This window comes from Montipora foliosa, chromosome 1, assembly GCF_036669935.1.
Source record: "Montipora foliosa isolate CH-2021 chromosome 1, ASM3666993v2, whole genome shotgun sequence".
NCBI classification, from domain to species: Eukaryota; Metazoa; Cnidaria; class Anthozoa; order Scleractinia; family Acroporidae; genus Montipora; species Montipora foliosa.
In genome coordinates, this window is record NC_090869.1 from 18,590,500 (window position 1) to 18,605,499 (window position 15,000).

Sequence of the window (15,000 nt, forward strand, 5' to 3'; positions counted from 1 at the left end):
TGGTATGTGGGGAATTGGCATTATATTAGGTTATATCTGGTACCAATAATTTAAAACCCTAAGGAGGAATCCAAAACGAATTCCCCGAGGAAGTAGAAGACGCAAGTTTCTTTCAAATGTACTGCCCTAAGAACATTACCCGGAAATACTCTACTACGTTATTAACGAGCTCCTTAACACTCTCTTGGGGCCTTAAGATATAAAGTACTTTTCTTGCAATAATTTTTCATTTGTTACGAGAAAGATCTATTCTGGCATTTGAGAGTACATTCATGCCATAAGATATAAACCCGGACCAAAGAAGTGATAAGTAAATTGGTGGCCGAGATGCACATGATTCTCCTAGATGAGCCAATTGAATTTTTGGGACAAAACTCAAATGTGTGCGCAAGACGTTTGCACCAAGAAAAATGATTTTCATTGAATGGCTGAAACCCTTAGTCCATTCTTACAAGTTAAGAATCGATCCATGTTTAAGAAATCAAGTAAACTTCATTTAAGGACGGTGCCTACTAATTAAACATATTTTTGCCCTGGTGTGTGATTATGCAGGAACTGTAGATCTTAACAAGTGTTATTGAAATCCAAAACGAAAATTGGGGGTAACCACGCATTTTTCAAAGATAATTCATCAATAATATTGGTAAAAGCTTTAAAATACAAAGGAATGTATGGCGTTCTTTCTCAAATTGAAGCTTAATTATCTCTCAAAAATGCATGGTTACCCTCAATTTTCTTTTTGAATACCAAGAGTACTTACTAAGATCTACTTTCTCCGGATAGTTTTAAACCGCGCAAAAATATCCCTGTATTGGTAAGCATCAACGATAGGAAATCCGAGTGTCTCGAGATGCGCAGAACGTATGCGCAATAACAATAGTAGGCACCGTCCTTAAGCTGCCCAACTTCATACTGGGGTGATGTCAGTCTAGTCAACGCTAACATGCATGGCTTTTCTCCTGTAAATGATGAGAGTCAATTTTATCCTTGGTTTAAATGTTATTTTCCTTTGTTTCAAACTCATTAGAGACAGAGGAAAACAAAATCATTTCAACCAAGGATAAAACTGAACCACAACTGTGACATATACAAACGAGAAATTGGTCTGTTTTGCGTTCAAGTACGAATAACGTGGAAATCATGGGTCATGCATGGTCATATTTCATCGATTCGCTCGGGAGATTCCATTCGCCACAAAGGCCATAGGTTAGAGACTTACGGTGTTCCTCTCAAGCTTTCTTTTCCATTGGTGCTTTTTCCGTTGCTTGTATAGGAATTGGTACCAATATTCCCATCTGCTGCTTTAAGAGCGTTTGATAGTTTGTCTGCAAGGTTATCACATTTGGCACCCCGCACTGCAAGATCTTTTTCAGGTGATGCGACGTACCCAGCATTTGCCTCACTGTGGTCGCTCTCAGTCTCCTTTTCAGTGACCGCACATTTGTCGGTTGTAGTCGGATCGTGCTCGGGTGGGTTCGCGTCCTGGTTGGGAGGATCCCCCGAGCGCTCGGGTTTTGGGCTGGTTTTGTGATTGGAGTAGGTTGACTGGGATCGCCTTCTGTAGGAATGTTCAACCACATCTTGTATTTCCCTTTTGCTTTCTTTCCTGGACAGTTGCATTTCACGTAGCATTTGGTGCCGTTGCTCCATCAACAGAGTCCGCTCGTAAGTGTATTCCGAGATATCTTGGTCCATCTAAATCGATAACAGAATGAACCGGTACTACGAAATTAACTAGTGACTCACCTCTTAAGGAGGCTCGAAATAGTTTCCTTTTTTCAAACAAATAAACATATTCTGTCCTTAGATACAGTTAGGGCAATCATATCAAGACGAAATTTGGCCAGGGTATTAAGTACCTATCGTAGATTTCTCACATTATGTTTTCCTCCAAAATAATGTTACCATGGCAACGATATTAGGCATTTCTTTGAGCCTTAAAATCAACATATGTGGTCCTTTTTGAAGAAACGGGACGGTGAAATTTTCCCATTCGTTACCAGATAATGTTAGAAATACTCTCTAAAATATTTAAAATTCAACAAAATCTGTAGGTCAGTTTTTTAGAAAAATAAGTTTTTTTGAATTGTGTCTCTAATTATTTTTTTCACCTACAAAATTTTTTTAAATTTGAAAGACAAACGGTTTAAATTAATCTAAGCTAACACGCCAAAAAGGAAAAAAATTCACCGTCCAGAAGCAGAGATATAAACGAGTAAAGTTGCAAAATCAGGAAAAATTAGGGGGTTACAAGATCAGCATTTACGCATGCGTCACCCGCTCATTCGAGTCCGCGCGCGAGTGGAGCTACAGGTCTACACAAACAGATTTAAGTAATTATTACACCGTTTAAGTAGAATTTTCGTAGTTTGCGTCAGCTCATGATTCAAATGGGTCACCAGAAATAAACAAATACCGCTAATTTCGCTTACCTTTCTCCAATTCCTATATACATGGAATATAAATAGACATCTCCTATTCACGAAAACTACGAAAATTCTACTTAAACGGTTTAATAGTCGCTTAAATCCGTTTGTGTAGACCTGTAGCTCCACTCGCGCGCGGACTCGAATGAGCGGGTGACGCATGCGTAAATGCTGATCTTGTAACCCCCTAATTTTTCCTGATTTTGCAACTTTACTCGTTTATATCTCTGCTTCTGGAAGGTGAATTTTTTTCATTTTTTGCATGTTAGCTTAGATTAATTTAAACCGTTTGTCTTTAAAATTTAAAAAACTTCTGTAGGTGAAAAAAAAAATTAGAGTCACAATTCAAAAAAACTTATTTTTCTGAAAAACTGACCTACAGATTTTGTTGAATTTTAAATATTTTAGAGAGTATTTCTAACATTATCTGGTAACGCTGAATGGGAAAATTTCACCGTCCCGTTTCTTCAAAAAGGACAACATATGTTGATTTTAATGCTCAAAGAAATGCCTAATATCGTTGCCACGGAAACATTATTTTGGAGGAAAACATAATGTGAGAAATCTACGATAGGTACTTAATACCCTGGCCAAATTTCGTCTTGATATGATTGCCCTAACTGTATCTAAGGACAGAATATCAAGGCTGTGCTCTAACGGCGCCCGGTCGCCTGAGGCGACTAACATTTGGTTTCGGGCGAGTGAGAAAAACTACCCGGTCGCCCGGCCGGGCACTCTGGCTTATTGTATTTCTAGCAGATAAGGCGGCTAAAAATTTTAATATGTTGGTGGTTACAGTTTACGAAACCTCTCAGAAAATGTTTTTTCTTCGTACGAAACAGTCGGTTCAAAGGCTGTTCCACATGATTTCATATGTAACATAATCTGTGACTTTGCACGTGACGGCAGGCGGCCGCACGAATTTCGATTCTTTCTCAAAAAAATAGTATTAAATTTGGAACGTAAAGTTTGGCATTTCTTGGTTATAGTTTAAAAAAAGAGTTGTTACTTCTGCTCTGACAGCGGTAAAGCGCGGCCGGCGATGCGGTGTAATTTACTTTTGTATGAACCCGGGAATCGCAGTTTATGCAAATTTAATATTTTTACAATTTTTTGCGGCTGCGGCTGCTTGGCTAAAATACATTTAGGTTATGGTTGTTTTCCCCAGTATATGAAATTATAACGAAATAAGAAAAAAGGAAAGATATGTCATTGTGTTGTTGTTTTAGAAACAGAGCAGTCCCGCGTTGTCCTTAGTTCGTGACAAACCATTCCGTGCTGTAAACAAATAACGCTGTGACTGGCGCTTCAACTGAATCCACAAAAAGCTCATTCCACTATTAAAACATTTTACTGATAATATAAGAAAAAAAATACTTAAGTTCTGTCCTGTAGCAATGATTTTCGTCCAAATCAAGATGACTTGCTCAAAAAAAATTTATACCTTTTGGTTTGTCCTTTTGTTGTAGTAACTTGTATTTTCCTTGTTTATTTCTCTAGCAACCGTATCGATTATTGCTTTCGCACCGTTTATCGCAACGTTCACCGCATCGCCTGTTCTCTTTAAACTAAGGATATTTGACATTAAAGAAGAACTTTAGTAACGCGTTGGAGCAATGGTTTTTGGCCCCTTCAGGTGGCAATTTTTGCCACTTTTCTCGTCTTTCTCAAGTATGGCGTGAAAAATTTGACGGGTTGCGGGTTTTTCTTGCACTAGCGAGTTTGACGATCACCAGACCAGTAGCAGCAATGTTTTGTTGAGAGAGAGATGGATGAAGATCTTCCTGCGTTGCTGATCTCAGATAATTAATTAATTAAATAATTAATTAATTCGGGCGACCAACTTGGAGGGTTGGGCACTCCAGCTGAAATGCTTGGGAGCCCGAAGGGCTCCCTGAAATTTTCCTTAGAGCACAGCCTTGGAATATGTTTATTTGTTTGAAAAAAGGAGAAACTATTTCGAGCCTCCTTAAGCTCAGTGCTTTGATCACGTTTGTGCGCACTTGAAAAATATTTGGAGTCTTAGGGACGGTTATTTAAAGGAATTCTAACTTAGACTTCGGTTTTTACCGATCAGCCTACTTCAGTTCCAGAACGTTCTATAAGTTAGCTGTTTTCGGCAGTGAACAACCTTCATATATATTATGATTGACCAAAATAACAATGACTTGGAGGGAGGTCTGTTTAAGAAATTGCAGCTAGAAAATTTCCTAGCATGGAAAACTTGGGGCGATTTACACGGTACGATCTTTGTTACGACTTTCGCATTCCAAAAGCTTACGCCACTTCTTCACCACAAATCGCGGCGTGTAAATCAAACCGTAATACAACAGACGTGCTCGTATGAATGGTCGAACGTGAAGACACACTGCTAGTTGCCTACGGAGGGCATGAGAAGAATCGTACCATCTAATAGCCCTTTGTAGTCACACGTAGCTGTACTCTGATTTATCACTTCCCAATATATTCGAAAAAATCAATGATCGAGCTCTCTTTATTTCTAAAACACACGTCACCCTTTCAACTTCCTTCCATATTTGATCCCAGACCATAACAGCCATTCCACATCTGATAACTGACCAGACTCGGACGGTAACTGCGAAATTGCACATGACAAAATCCCCTGATCACGATCCCGACAGAGAAATTAAGGTAACCATCAAGTACGTAAGCGCAGAATAACGGACAATTTTTCGTGCTAACCATTTCAATGACTTCAACTTGCGCTTTGATCCTGAGTTGATACATGAAAGATTCCAAGTCCTGCTTCATCTGAATGCTATTGTCTTCCAATTCTGTATTCTCTTGGTCAAGGCAAAACTCTCAAAAACGTGCAAGCTATTAATACCTTCAGTTACTCTAAAAGGCATGGCCTTTATGACAGTCATGAAAGAAAAAACAGTGGTATACGATAAACTAGAGAAAGAGTTAGTTCGTACGGCGACGGAGGTGCTGCCCCCGGCGACGAAGTTAATCACCAAAATCAATCAAGGATACGTGCAACTGTGAATATTCTAAGATTGCATTTCCTCCAGACTTTATGTCGCTTGAGGAGGAATAACAACAGAATCATGAGACCGCCGTCGTGGACTATCCACCACACGTCCACATTGCCATCTAAGCGCTCTGTGTTGCTGGGAAAAGAGTCGATGTTTCGAGCTACAAGCAGCGCCTGTTGACCTTTCGATACACACTGGATTGTGTCTACAATAGAATAGGAATCCAAGAGGACAAACAGGTCCTACTTTCATTCATTCATTCATTTCTAACCTACTTAATTACGTTAACGAACAATATATATTTACCATATAATAAAGGTAGTTTAAATTGTACTGGACTAGCATGCCATCCGAGTCCATGACAAAGGGCATGTCAGGGAAGGGGAAAGGAAATAATACTGTCAAGTTGTTTCGGGGAAACGTAAATTTCAGGACCAAAAATTATCCGTTTTCATCTCGGCCCAATAGTTTCATACATATTTTTGTATCGTTTTCACCTAACCACACTTCGATCATACACAAAAATAACACAATGGGTTTTGAAATTCCTCCTAGTTTCTGAAGTCTAGGTTGTTACTTATTCAGTTCGATGTGTTTCATCTTTTTAACTTCTCCACTAAACCAATTAAAGACTATTGATTTCAAAACGATGAAAAAAGGGATCTAGAAGACAACTCAACATGGAAGTAGTATTTCCATCTTGTAAACTTACGAACAAAACTCTTCCATTGCTGTCTTTCCCGCCAATTTTTGGGCCACGTGATCACAACGGTATTTGGTTCTAGGCCACCGAGACCCGAACTCTGCGTTCTACAAGAAAGGAAAGAACACAAACGATCATTCTACATTTGCGGGATTTAGGAGCTTTTCGTTTTTTTCGGCTATGTTTATTGACAAACAAAACCCGTACTCACAAAAAAGATATTCCTTCCGTAGCTGTGGATGCTACGATAACCTTCAGAAATCCTTTCACTTTTTCCTCTTTCATACAATCTTTCAGCACCTGTAAAATTAAGAGTTTTGCGTTTTTGGGAAACACCTCTGTTCGACCCTGTTCTAAGACGATACCCCTGGACACGAGGATAGCGCCGGATTGCATTGGTTCAATGATAGGTCAAAGAAATCTGCCCGCGTTTTTCTAAACTATCGGAAGCAAAACCAACTGTGATTCTCAAGCTTTTGCGCGTTTCAAGTCCTAGATAATTGTAATTAGTTTCATCTCTGATTAGTTCATTTGCTTGTCTTTGTCTGCTGCTGTGATTGCTCAAAGTAGTTTCGATGATAGTAATTATGAACTTGATATCTTTAATGCCCTTCAATGAAATCCCGCCGTGACCGCTGGCTAAACTGTTTTCATATCTACAGCGCTGGGTAAACGTCCATTGGACCTCTTTAGCTTGTACGTTTTGTTTTCCCATTTCAGACCACGTGATGTTCCCAAGGGAATTTTCCTTTTGTTTTTCCCTACGTTATGCATACATGTGCACGTGTATAAGGCCACATTTGAAAGAAACTGTTCCCTAGAGTAACATCATTCACGTGGTCTGAAATGGAAAACAAAACGTACAAGCAAAAGAGGTCCATTCTAGTTGATTCTTGCTAATTAGCTTTTCTAACTTTCAAACTAGGGAGCTAAGCACCAGACATTTTGGAGTCCGCTATGGACGGCGACCGGAAGTGAGCTGTTTTTCTTTTTACCTTTTCTAGACGCTACCACATTTGGTTCAGCGTATCTTTTCTCTCTGAGAGACGATTATTACAGTTAAAAATCTGCGAGACACAACTGTCCTGGAATGCGAATGCCTATCAGTTTCGGTTTCCGTCGTTTCTCGTCCTTACACTCCCTACTTAGGGAGCTTAAGCACGCGACGTTTTTCAGACGCGGACGGCAACCGGAAGTGAACATTTTGCATGTCAACCGGGTTTTAAAACTAATCACCTCTAATGCAGACAAGATACTGAGCAATATGGATGTGGTCGTGTGAAGACGAGCTAAAAGGGAAAACACCTCACTACCGTTTGCCGTCCGCGTCTCAAAAACGTCCCGTGCTCAAGCTTCCTTATCTTAAATTACGTGTAAACAAACTTGAAATACATGTCCACTTAAAAAGGAAGCTTAATGAAACCCATTATTTAACAATTGGCGCCCTTGCTGTTAGCGGCATGTTAAACCTTTAGCGGTCGCACCGCTTTGCAGAGCAACACCAGGTTGCTTCTCATTGTCTCTCACCTCTTTTGCCAAGACTACATCGCCTGCTCGTTCGTTAAAATCCCCTTCCAAAATGGACCCAACTATCGTAAGACCACGCCCTGCAAAAGAGAAGGAAGTTCAATTAGGGTGTTGGTTCTGTGAAGTAGGTGATCATAAGCTAATGGGCACTCTGTACAACAAAAAATATTATTTTCATGCTCAGGCGAGGCCGTTTAAGGCCCACGTTCCCCCTACAGATAATGCGCGCCGTGGAAACAATTTTCATATGTGAAAATCCAGCCAAAGATGAAATTCTTCCAATCAGATCGCTACGATAAGCAATGCGAATTTTCATAACAAAAACAAACGGTCGGAAAGGCTGTCGGTTGAAGGTGGGCCTTTAAGGAAGAGAGAGTTAGTATTCAAATATTTCATTTGAATCTCTCGTACTTCATCACCGTAAAGAAATTCGAAAAGCTGACTTTTCGTGCGTTAGCCCCTTCGGTAATTCGCTCTGACGAAGGGCTATTACGGTCGAAACGTCAGCTTTCGAATTTCTTTACAGTGGTCAATTTACCGTATCAACTCTGTTGATAAACCCATTTCTGTGTTTCGCTTCTCCGCTGACGCAGCACCGCAGCTTCTTTAGAAACTAAACCCTTTAGTTTATCCAGGAAGGTGGCACTGAAACGTATGGCTCATTGGAAGAAGGGTGCTACTCACCATGCTTTAGTTGACTGACTAGGCTCAACAACCGCTTGGATTCGGGCTCAACATTCTTTTTCAGTGAACAAAGAACCAGAACCTGTGGTCTAAATGAACATAATAAAATCAGCTTGTCCATTTACTTCTCCGATTAAAAATGGACTAAAATGGAAACCCTTTCAGTTGACGGGTAGGAGTAGCTCAGCTGGTCAACTTAATGCGTGGTTTTTAGCTGCAATTCACCATTTCTTCCGCTTCGGCTTTCCTATCTGGTCCGTAAATCTTTCACTTACCTTTTCGCTTATTATACCCAATAGCTTAAATAGAATGAACAAAATAAATATTGCTTTAAAACGAGGCCAGTTGGTGTCATTGGCACAACGACCAGAAGAACTTAGCTATTACTGCATCGATTCAAAGATAATCCCTTGCTCTCTATAGTCCCCGGTAGATGGAAGGTTGGAGCATCCACCTCATGCATTTACATTTCATCTGCGACCAGGATTTTTCTGAGTACATGTTAGTGCTAGTCATCAAATATTCACTGCATCGTTGCTTTATTCGTTCTTCTCGCAGCTCACTGACCACCATCAAGTTATGACTACGGTCTTTCCCTTTAAATACTTCGACAACGAAGCACTGACCGATGAGGGGGTAAAGTAAGGGAGACACTGTCCACACCCAAAGATACAACCTTTAGTGCTTTAGCAGCACAGCTGGAAGTAGGCCTTTATCCAAAGCTCGGTGCTACATTTTTATGCCCAGCAATTGAAAGCTTGAAGTTTCTCTACGCCTCCGGGCTTATTTGTTTTTCTTTTTGTTCCATAGACCCTATGCAATAATGGCTGCCTTTAAATTATTCTTTTCTTCATATTCAAAATAGCCCAACTAACCTCGTTTTTGAGACGAAAATTCTAAAGACTTTGTTATCCCGAAAGAGGTTAGTTGGGCTATTTTGAATATGAATAAAAGAATAATTTAAAGGCAGCCATTTTTTGCATAGGGTCTATACCATTTGAAAATGTAAATGTCAACGAAGAGTTGTCGCTGAATGACCATCTTTTGATTCTTACCTCCAGTTCTTGGTGTGTGGTGGACCTTCTTCCAACCTCAGGAGGCTGTATCGAGCTGCACTCAGTGCCAGCCCTCTGAATCCATCGCCCCACTCAATCTTTGCTCTGAAAAGCGTAACGAATGGACTTCTTTAGCTTGCACGTTTTGCTGTCCCATTTCAAACCACGTGATGTTCCCAAGGGAATTTTCCATTTGTTTTTCTCATAAGTTATGCATAAATATGCACGTGCATAAGACGACAATTGAAAGAAACTGTTCCGCTAGAGTAACATCACGTGGTCTAAAATGGGAAAAGAAAACTCACAAGGTAAAGAGGTCCTTGAAGTAACTAAGGGGGCCGTTATACAAAGTCATAAAATTCTGGCCAAAAAATACGAGTTCTCGTAAAATTAGACTCGAGTGCCAACAAACAGCAATAGTCCAAAGTTCGTAGCTTACTGCTTTGCCTACAGGTAGCCATGCCCTTCTCCTGAAGAAGAACTGGGAAGTTGTGCCTAGCCTGCGTAGCTGGCGGGATGTTATTATTGTATGATTATGTAAACACGCGTGAGTAAAGCGATAGTTGCTTCGTTGTTTTGGCCGCGACTGCGATTTCACTCCTAGCCCACTCGCGGCCAAAACCATCGTATTTGCGAGTTGTTTAAATAATCCTGCGATAAAATATCCCGCCAGCTACGCAACCTTCATGGGGAGGGTGCAGCTGCAAGTAGGCTGAGCAATAGTTATCTGTTTCTCGATATTTGGCTTCCATTTGATCAAAAGGACCAAAAAGAAAAGAAAGTTGCTTATGACTGTCACGCTCATGGCTTTCACTTGATGAAGAATTGCTGTATCTGACTGTATGGAGTTTCATGGTCTTTCCACGAAATGGCAGTCAGAAACTTCATTCACTTGTTGTTGCTTTTATTAACGTGGCCTAATAAACCATAAACAAACCAAGCGCCATTGGCTGAGTGGAATAGAACAGACCACGCCGAAAGCACAGTACCTTGCGAACAGTGTGTTGGTTCATTAACGTCACACAGAATCTTATGAAGGGGTTGTGAGGTGAAAAGTCTTTATCAGAGAGGAGTTAGGACCTTAACCAACTGCAGATGGGATTACAAAGACAGCAATTCATCTTCATATATTTAAAGACCATGAGTGTTGGTTCGACCACAGTGACCAGTGTTGATCCCATGACCTCGCGCGCGACAATAGTCCAATGTTCTACCCGCTGAGCTAAACCGGATCCCGGTTTTCATGCATGATGGCAAACAAAGAAGTAAAAAAAAATATTTGGGCAAATAAAGAAAGTTATCTCACCCTTGAAATTCTATGTATTTGTAAATAGCAGCAGCTACAGTCATAGCAACTAATGTATAATACCAACTTGAAATAAACATCAATACCAAGCAGAGACACATGCCTAGGAATGAGGTCAGCCTGTTGATAAGACAAAATGAAAGCAAGTAAGGTAAATTTAAATTAAATTTTTTAAGTTGCACTGTTAATGCCAATCATTCTCAAATTTTACTATTACTTTATTTTCAAATGTTTTCCAGCTGACTTTTCAGACGGACCAAAACCAAGTTTTCCCAATATGAAATTAGACTACTTGGCACCAGTTCGAAAAAAGATCAGCCCATACCCTGACATCATCAAGGAGAAGGAAAAAGGCACTTCAAATGAGAGTGTGACCACTGTCGAAGAGCTTCAAATGCAGGGTAGCACCTTTTTGCTTTAATTTGATTCTGTATTTTATCAAGCCGAAGTGAGCAAAGAGTAGATAGACATCATCTCACGCATTAATCCGTATCAGCGTTAGATCATAACAATCTAAGGCGTCGTCCACACGTCAGGGGCACCCAAAGTCAATTTTCGGAAAATATCTGTTCGGAAGACGATTTGAGATCTAGAATTTTCGGAACATTTGTTCTAAAATTTCTTGCTTGCCTGCCTCTCCTAGGATTTTCGAACATCTGAAAAAATGGTATAATTACCCACTTTGAACGAATTTTCACCCTAAATAGGTCACCTAGAATTTTCAAGAGCGTTTTTTCTGGTTGAAATTTTCGAAAAGGTAAACTTTGATCCCTATAGTTTTCGGCTCACTAGACTTTCAGCTAGGAAATCCGAACACATAAAAAATTTTAGGGGATAAAAATATGCCTATATCTACCGTTTAAATACCTAAATACGTTTAACAATGCTATGTTTAAGTGGTTTTGAACTATAATCTCGTTGGGTGCCCCTGACACGTATCCAGAAATTTTTGGATCCGCTTTTTTTTTCGGATTCAAAAATATCCGCGTCCCCACGTAGCGTATTCCAATCGTTTTCACTGTTCACACGTATCCGATTACACTCTAATGCCCTGTGCTTTTGACAAAGTCTTGGTGCAAAATCGTACGTTGGCGCCATTTTCTGTTTTGTTAGCGAGTTACACGTGAAAGTCCTTTAAGGTCCAAGGTCGATACGCCATGTTGATGTACCCCACCTGGGAAAGACTGGATCCAATAGTGTTACGTCAGCGTACTCCAAAATTTGCGGATACGGCAGATTGCTGACACGTATCAGAATTCGCAGCGAATTCAAAAATCTCCACTCTGGAAACCGTATTCGGAAAATTCCGGATACCCTGACTACCGAATTCGCAGGATACGTGTGGACGCACAAAAAAATACAAAAATTTTCGGAGAGTGAGGACGGGGCCTAAAAACGGAAGTCTACAAAAATGTGGTTTTATCAACGGAGTTGATAATGTAAATTGACCACCGTACAGAGATTCTAAAAGCTGACGTTTCGAGCGTTTGCCCTTGGTCAGATCTAGAGCGAATCGAAGAATCTAAAAACGAAGGGCTGGCCCGCCTATCTGGTGTCAAAGGAGCACAGGATACTAGATCTTACAGAAGTAATCCAATCATAGTAACCATACCAGTGATAGTATTTAAATCTCGGTCTCCAGTTGGGTGTTCTAAGTAGAGACTGTAACACACACGCCAAGTTTACAAATCCGTAGCACATCAAGAAGAACCTGTTCACCAATATAATGTAAGCATCAGAATCACTAGACTGTTGCACAAAAATACAAAAGTATGTGCTTTGTCAGGTCTGAAGGATAACACCAAGGGTAACTTAAAGGGAACCTCCACTTCAACAAAAAAAATAACTTTAAATCACAGGAAATAACCGTTACAGTCAAGTCAGTCTAAAGTATTTTCAAAGAAAGTCTTTGTATCCGAAATAAATAAGTTTTAGAATCGTTTATTTTTGTTTTCAAGTTTCGCGGGCGCCGCCATCTTGAATAATTGTCACGTGTTACGGTTGCCCTATTGTTATTAGACAAAAACTCTTTGTGTCAGAACAATAGGGCAACCCTAACACGTCACAATTATTCAAGATGGCGGCGTCCACGAAATTTGAAAGTGAAAATAAGCGATTTTAAAATTCACTTTTCTTGATAGTAAACATTGTTTTAAAAACAAATTTCGGACAAATTTGTTTGTCAACATAATTTCCTTCGGTTTAAACTTGTTTGGTAGTCAGAGCGGAGGTTCCCTTTAAGCTAGTCTTCCTCCACAAATTAAAACAAGACAAATGACTGAAGCAATGTCTTTATACGTGTCTTCACAATTATACCTTCAGAAATTGGTTTTTTTTTTTTACAAAAAGATATAATTTGACAAGAGATTTACAGACCCTTAAGGATATTAGGAGCCCCTAGAACAATATAGATAACGAAAAAAAGTTATTCAATGAAATGGATAAATTGGTTGAGCACTTATCATTAATGGATCCATAAGAAAAGCAAATCTCATCAAACGCCATAAAAAATCTATCACTGTTTCATAAGGAGAGGGTGGAACCGGACTGCACAGCTAAGAGAGGAGATCAGCCAGTAACTCATCCAACATATGACACAGAGTTGGGAAATCCAACCAAGGACACAATCGCATTGGTGGAAAGTGATTTATTTATTAGCTTCAAGCTGTATGGTCATTATGCATACAACATTTAATTAGCATCACTTCAACACTTTCCTTTAAAAATACTATTGATCCTTGAATATTCTCCCTTGGAATCTCTCAATGATGACCCCACTTGGTTAAGAAGGGATGTTCTAAAAAACATGACAAAAAAACTATTCTATTGCAGCTTACATGGTGATAATAGGTGCAACTGCATCTAAATTAGCAATCAGGATGCCAATCTCCGCAATGCATGCAGTAAGCATCAAGGCATAGGTGGGCTCTCCAGTCTTTGATCCATAACTAAAGATGTTCAGAAATGGAATCAGATTGTCTCTTGCTATGGCCTGCAGCAAACGTGGAGCCCTGCAAAGGGGAAATAAATTAGGGAGATGGTGATGACCGAGGTAAAAATGAACAGTAAAGAAAAGCTGAAAGACATGCTACAAGTAGTCTAAAGAATAATTAGTTCAGTTTACTTTATTTACAAACAAAATAACACAAACAAGAGCATGGTAGCAGCCCGCAGTTAACATTGCTATTCTAGGCAGGCCACTTACACTGCACCATTTTTACTGGCTCTCACAACAAAGTAAACAAAAAGACACTTACAGACAAGAATTAAACAAACAAACGCCTCATACATATAAGAGAGCAAAGTGTTTTAAAAATGATTATTCTGAGATATTACAGGTAACTGTTAAAGAAAAGCCACATACTTTGGAAGATCGATGTAGCGCATCGTAAGAATATGTATATTATAATTATATAAGTAAGAATATGCTCAGGATAGGTGTACATTTTGGTTTCATAAGCACAAAGACAATTAAGTTGAATTCTGAAACCCCTGCAATATTCCAGGAGCAGGGAGCAGTTTTGGATTTTGACAACTGAAGCAACATTAGGAGTCATCTGCAACCTTCGCTTTTGCTGGACCACTCGGACATAGTTTTGTCATTTATGGGTCAGTACAAAGAAACGAGATACTATTTTTATATCATGTTTCATACACAATGTTCATGAATGACATTTTATTCAATATTGTGGCAAGATAAAATCAAGGTTAGCTCTTCTGAAACCTGATCCATTAATTAAAAACTGATTGATGCCTGATCGACTCACCCAGTTAAACTCTGCATCCCTGCTCCAACAGTTGATAGGAGAGAGCCAATGAGAATCACCCATTTTGTTGGAGGCCAAGCAATTTCTGCAACAACGAGAACGCTGCCAATACTGCGGCCAAATCTAAAAAGCAAATTTAAAGCAATTACACAAATAATTGGTACTTTTATAAGTTAAGTATTGAGAGGGTAAGAATGATTAAGCTATTTAACCCATTGACTACTAAGAGTGAAACTTGATTGGTTTTTATTAACGTTAACACCAGAAATTTTTACTGGGCGGCGTGTGGTTCCGGAGTCAATGGGTTAACTATTTTCAAGAGGATTAAATGCATGTGTACACAGCAATTCCTACTTGTCTCTTAAAAGGTCTCCATGCACTGTAGCTCCAAACAGCAACACTGATGTCAAGTCTGAAGAGATGTTAAGGTGTGTCAAACAAAACTCTTTGCTCACTTTATCCACTTTCACATGGTTAAAACTGAGAAATTGAGAAATTGTCTCTTAATGTCTCTTTTTCTCAATTTTAAGCAG

At 39.5% G+C, this 15,000-nt stretch overlaps 1 protein-coding gene across 3 annotated transcripts in view; it reads right to left on the reverse strand.

Moving 5' to 3' along the window:
* LOC137991905 (solute carrier family 12 member 4-like) overlaps nucleotides 1–15,000 on the reverse strand; it is a 26,628-nt gene that overhangs the window by 3,583 nt on the left and 8,045 nt on the right. For 2 of the 3 annotated variants that reach the window (XM_068836934.1, XM_068836931.1), the window contains exons 11-23: nucleotides 14,822–14,879; nucleotides 14,468–14,590; nucleotides 13,538–13,711; nucleotides 12,313–12,411; nucleotides 10,701–10,820; nucleotides 9,395–9,499; nucleotides 8,340–8,428; nucleotides 7,656–7,735; nucleotides 6,340–6,428; nucleotides 6,138–6,235; nucleotides 5,424–5,630; nucleotides 5,130–5,221; nucleotides 1,220–1,695 (exon numbers count right to left, since the gene is read on the reverse strand). In XM_068836934.1, coding sequence (XP_068693035.1) covers nucleotides 1,220–1,695; nucleotides 5,130–5,221; nucleotides 5,424–5,630; nucleotides 6,138–6,235; nucleotides 6,340–6,428; nucleotides 7,656–7,735; nucleotides 8,340–8,428; nucleotides 9,395–9,499; nucleotides 10,701–10,820; nucleotides 12,313–12,411; nucleotides 13,538–13,711; nucleotides 14,468–14,590; nucleotides 14,822–14,879 — 1,810 coding nt within the window. The remainder of the gene's footprint in view (nucleotides 1–1,219; nucleotides 1,696–5,129; nucleotides 5,222–5,423; nucleotides 5,631–6,137; nucleotides 6,236–6,339; nucleotides 6,429–7,655; nucleotides 7,736–8,339; nucleotides 8,429–9,394; nucleotides 9,500–10,700; nucleotides 10,821–12,312; nucleotides 12,412–13,537; nucleotides 13,712–14,467; nucleotides 14,591–14,821; nucleotides 14,880–15,000) is intronic. The other variant, XM_068836939.1, reaches the window with a different exon arrangement.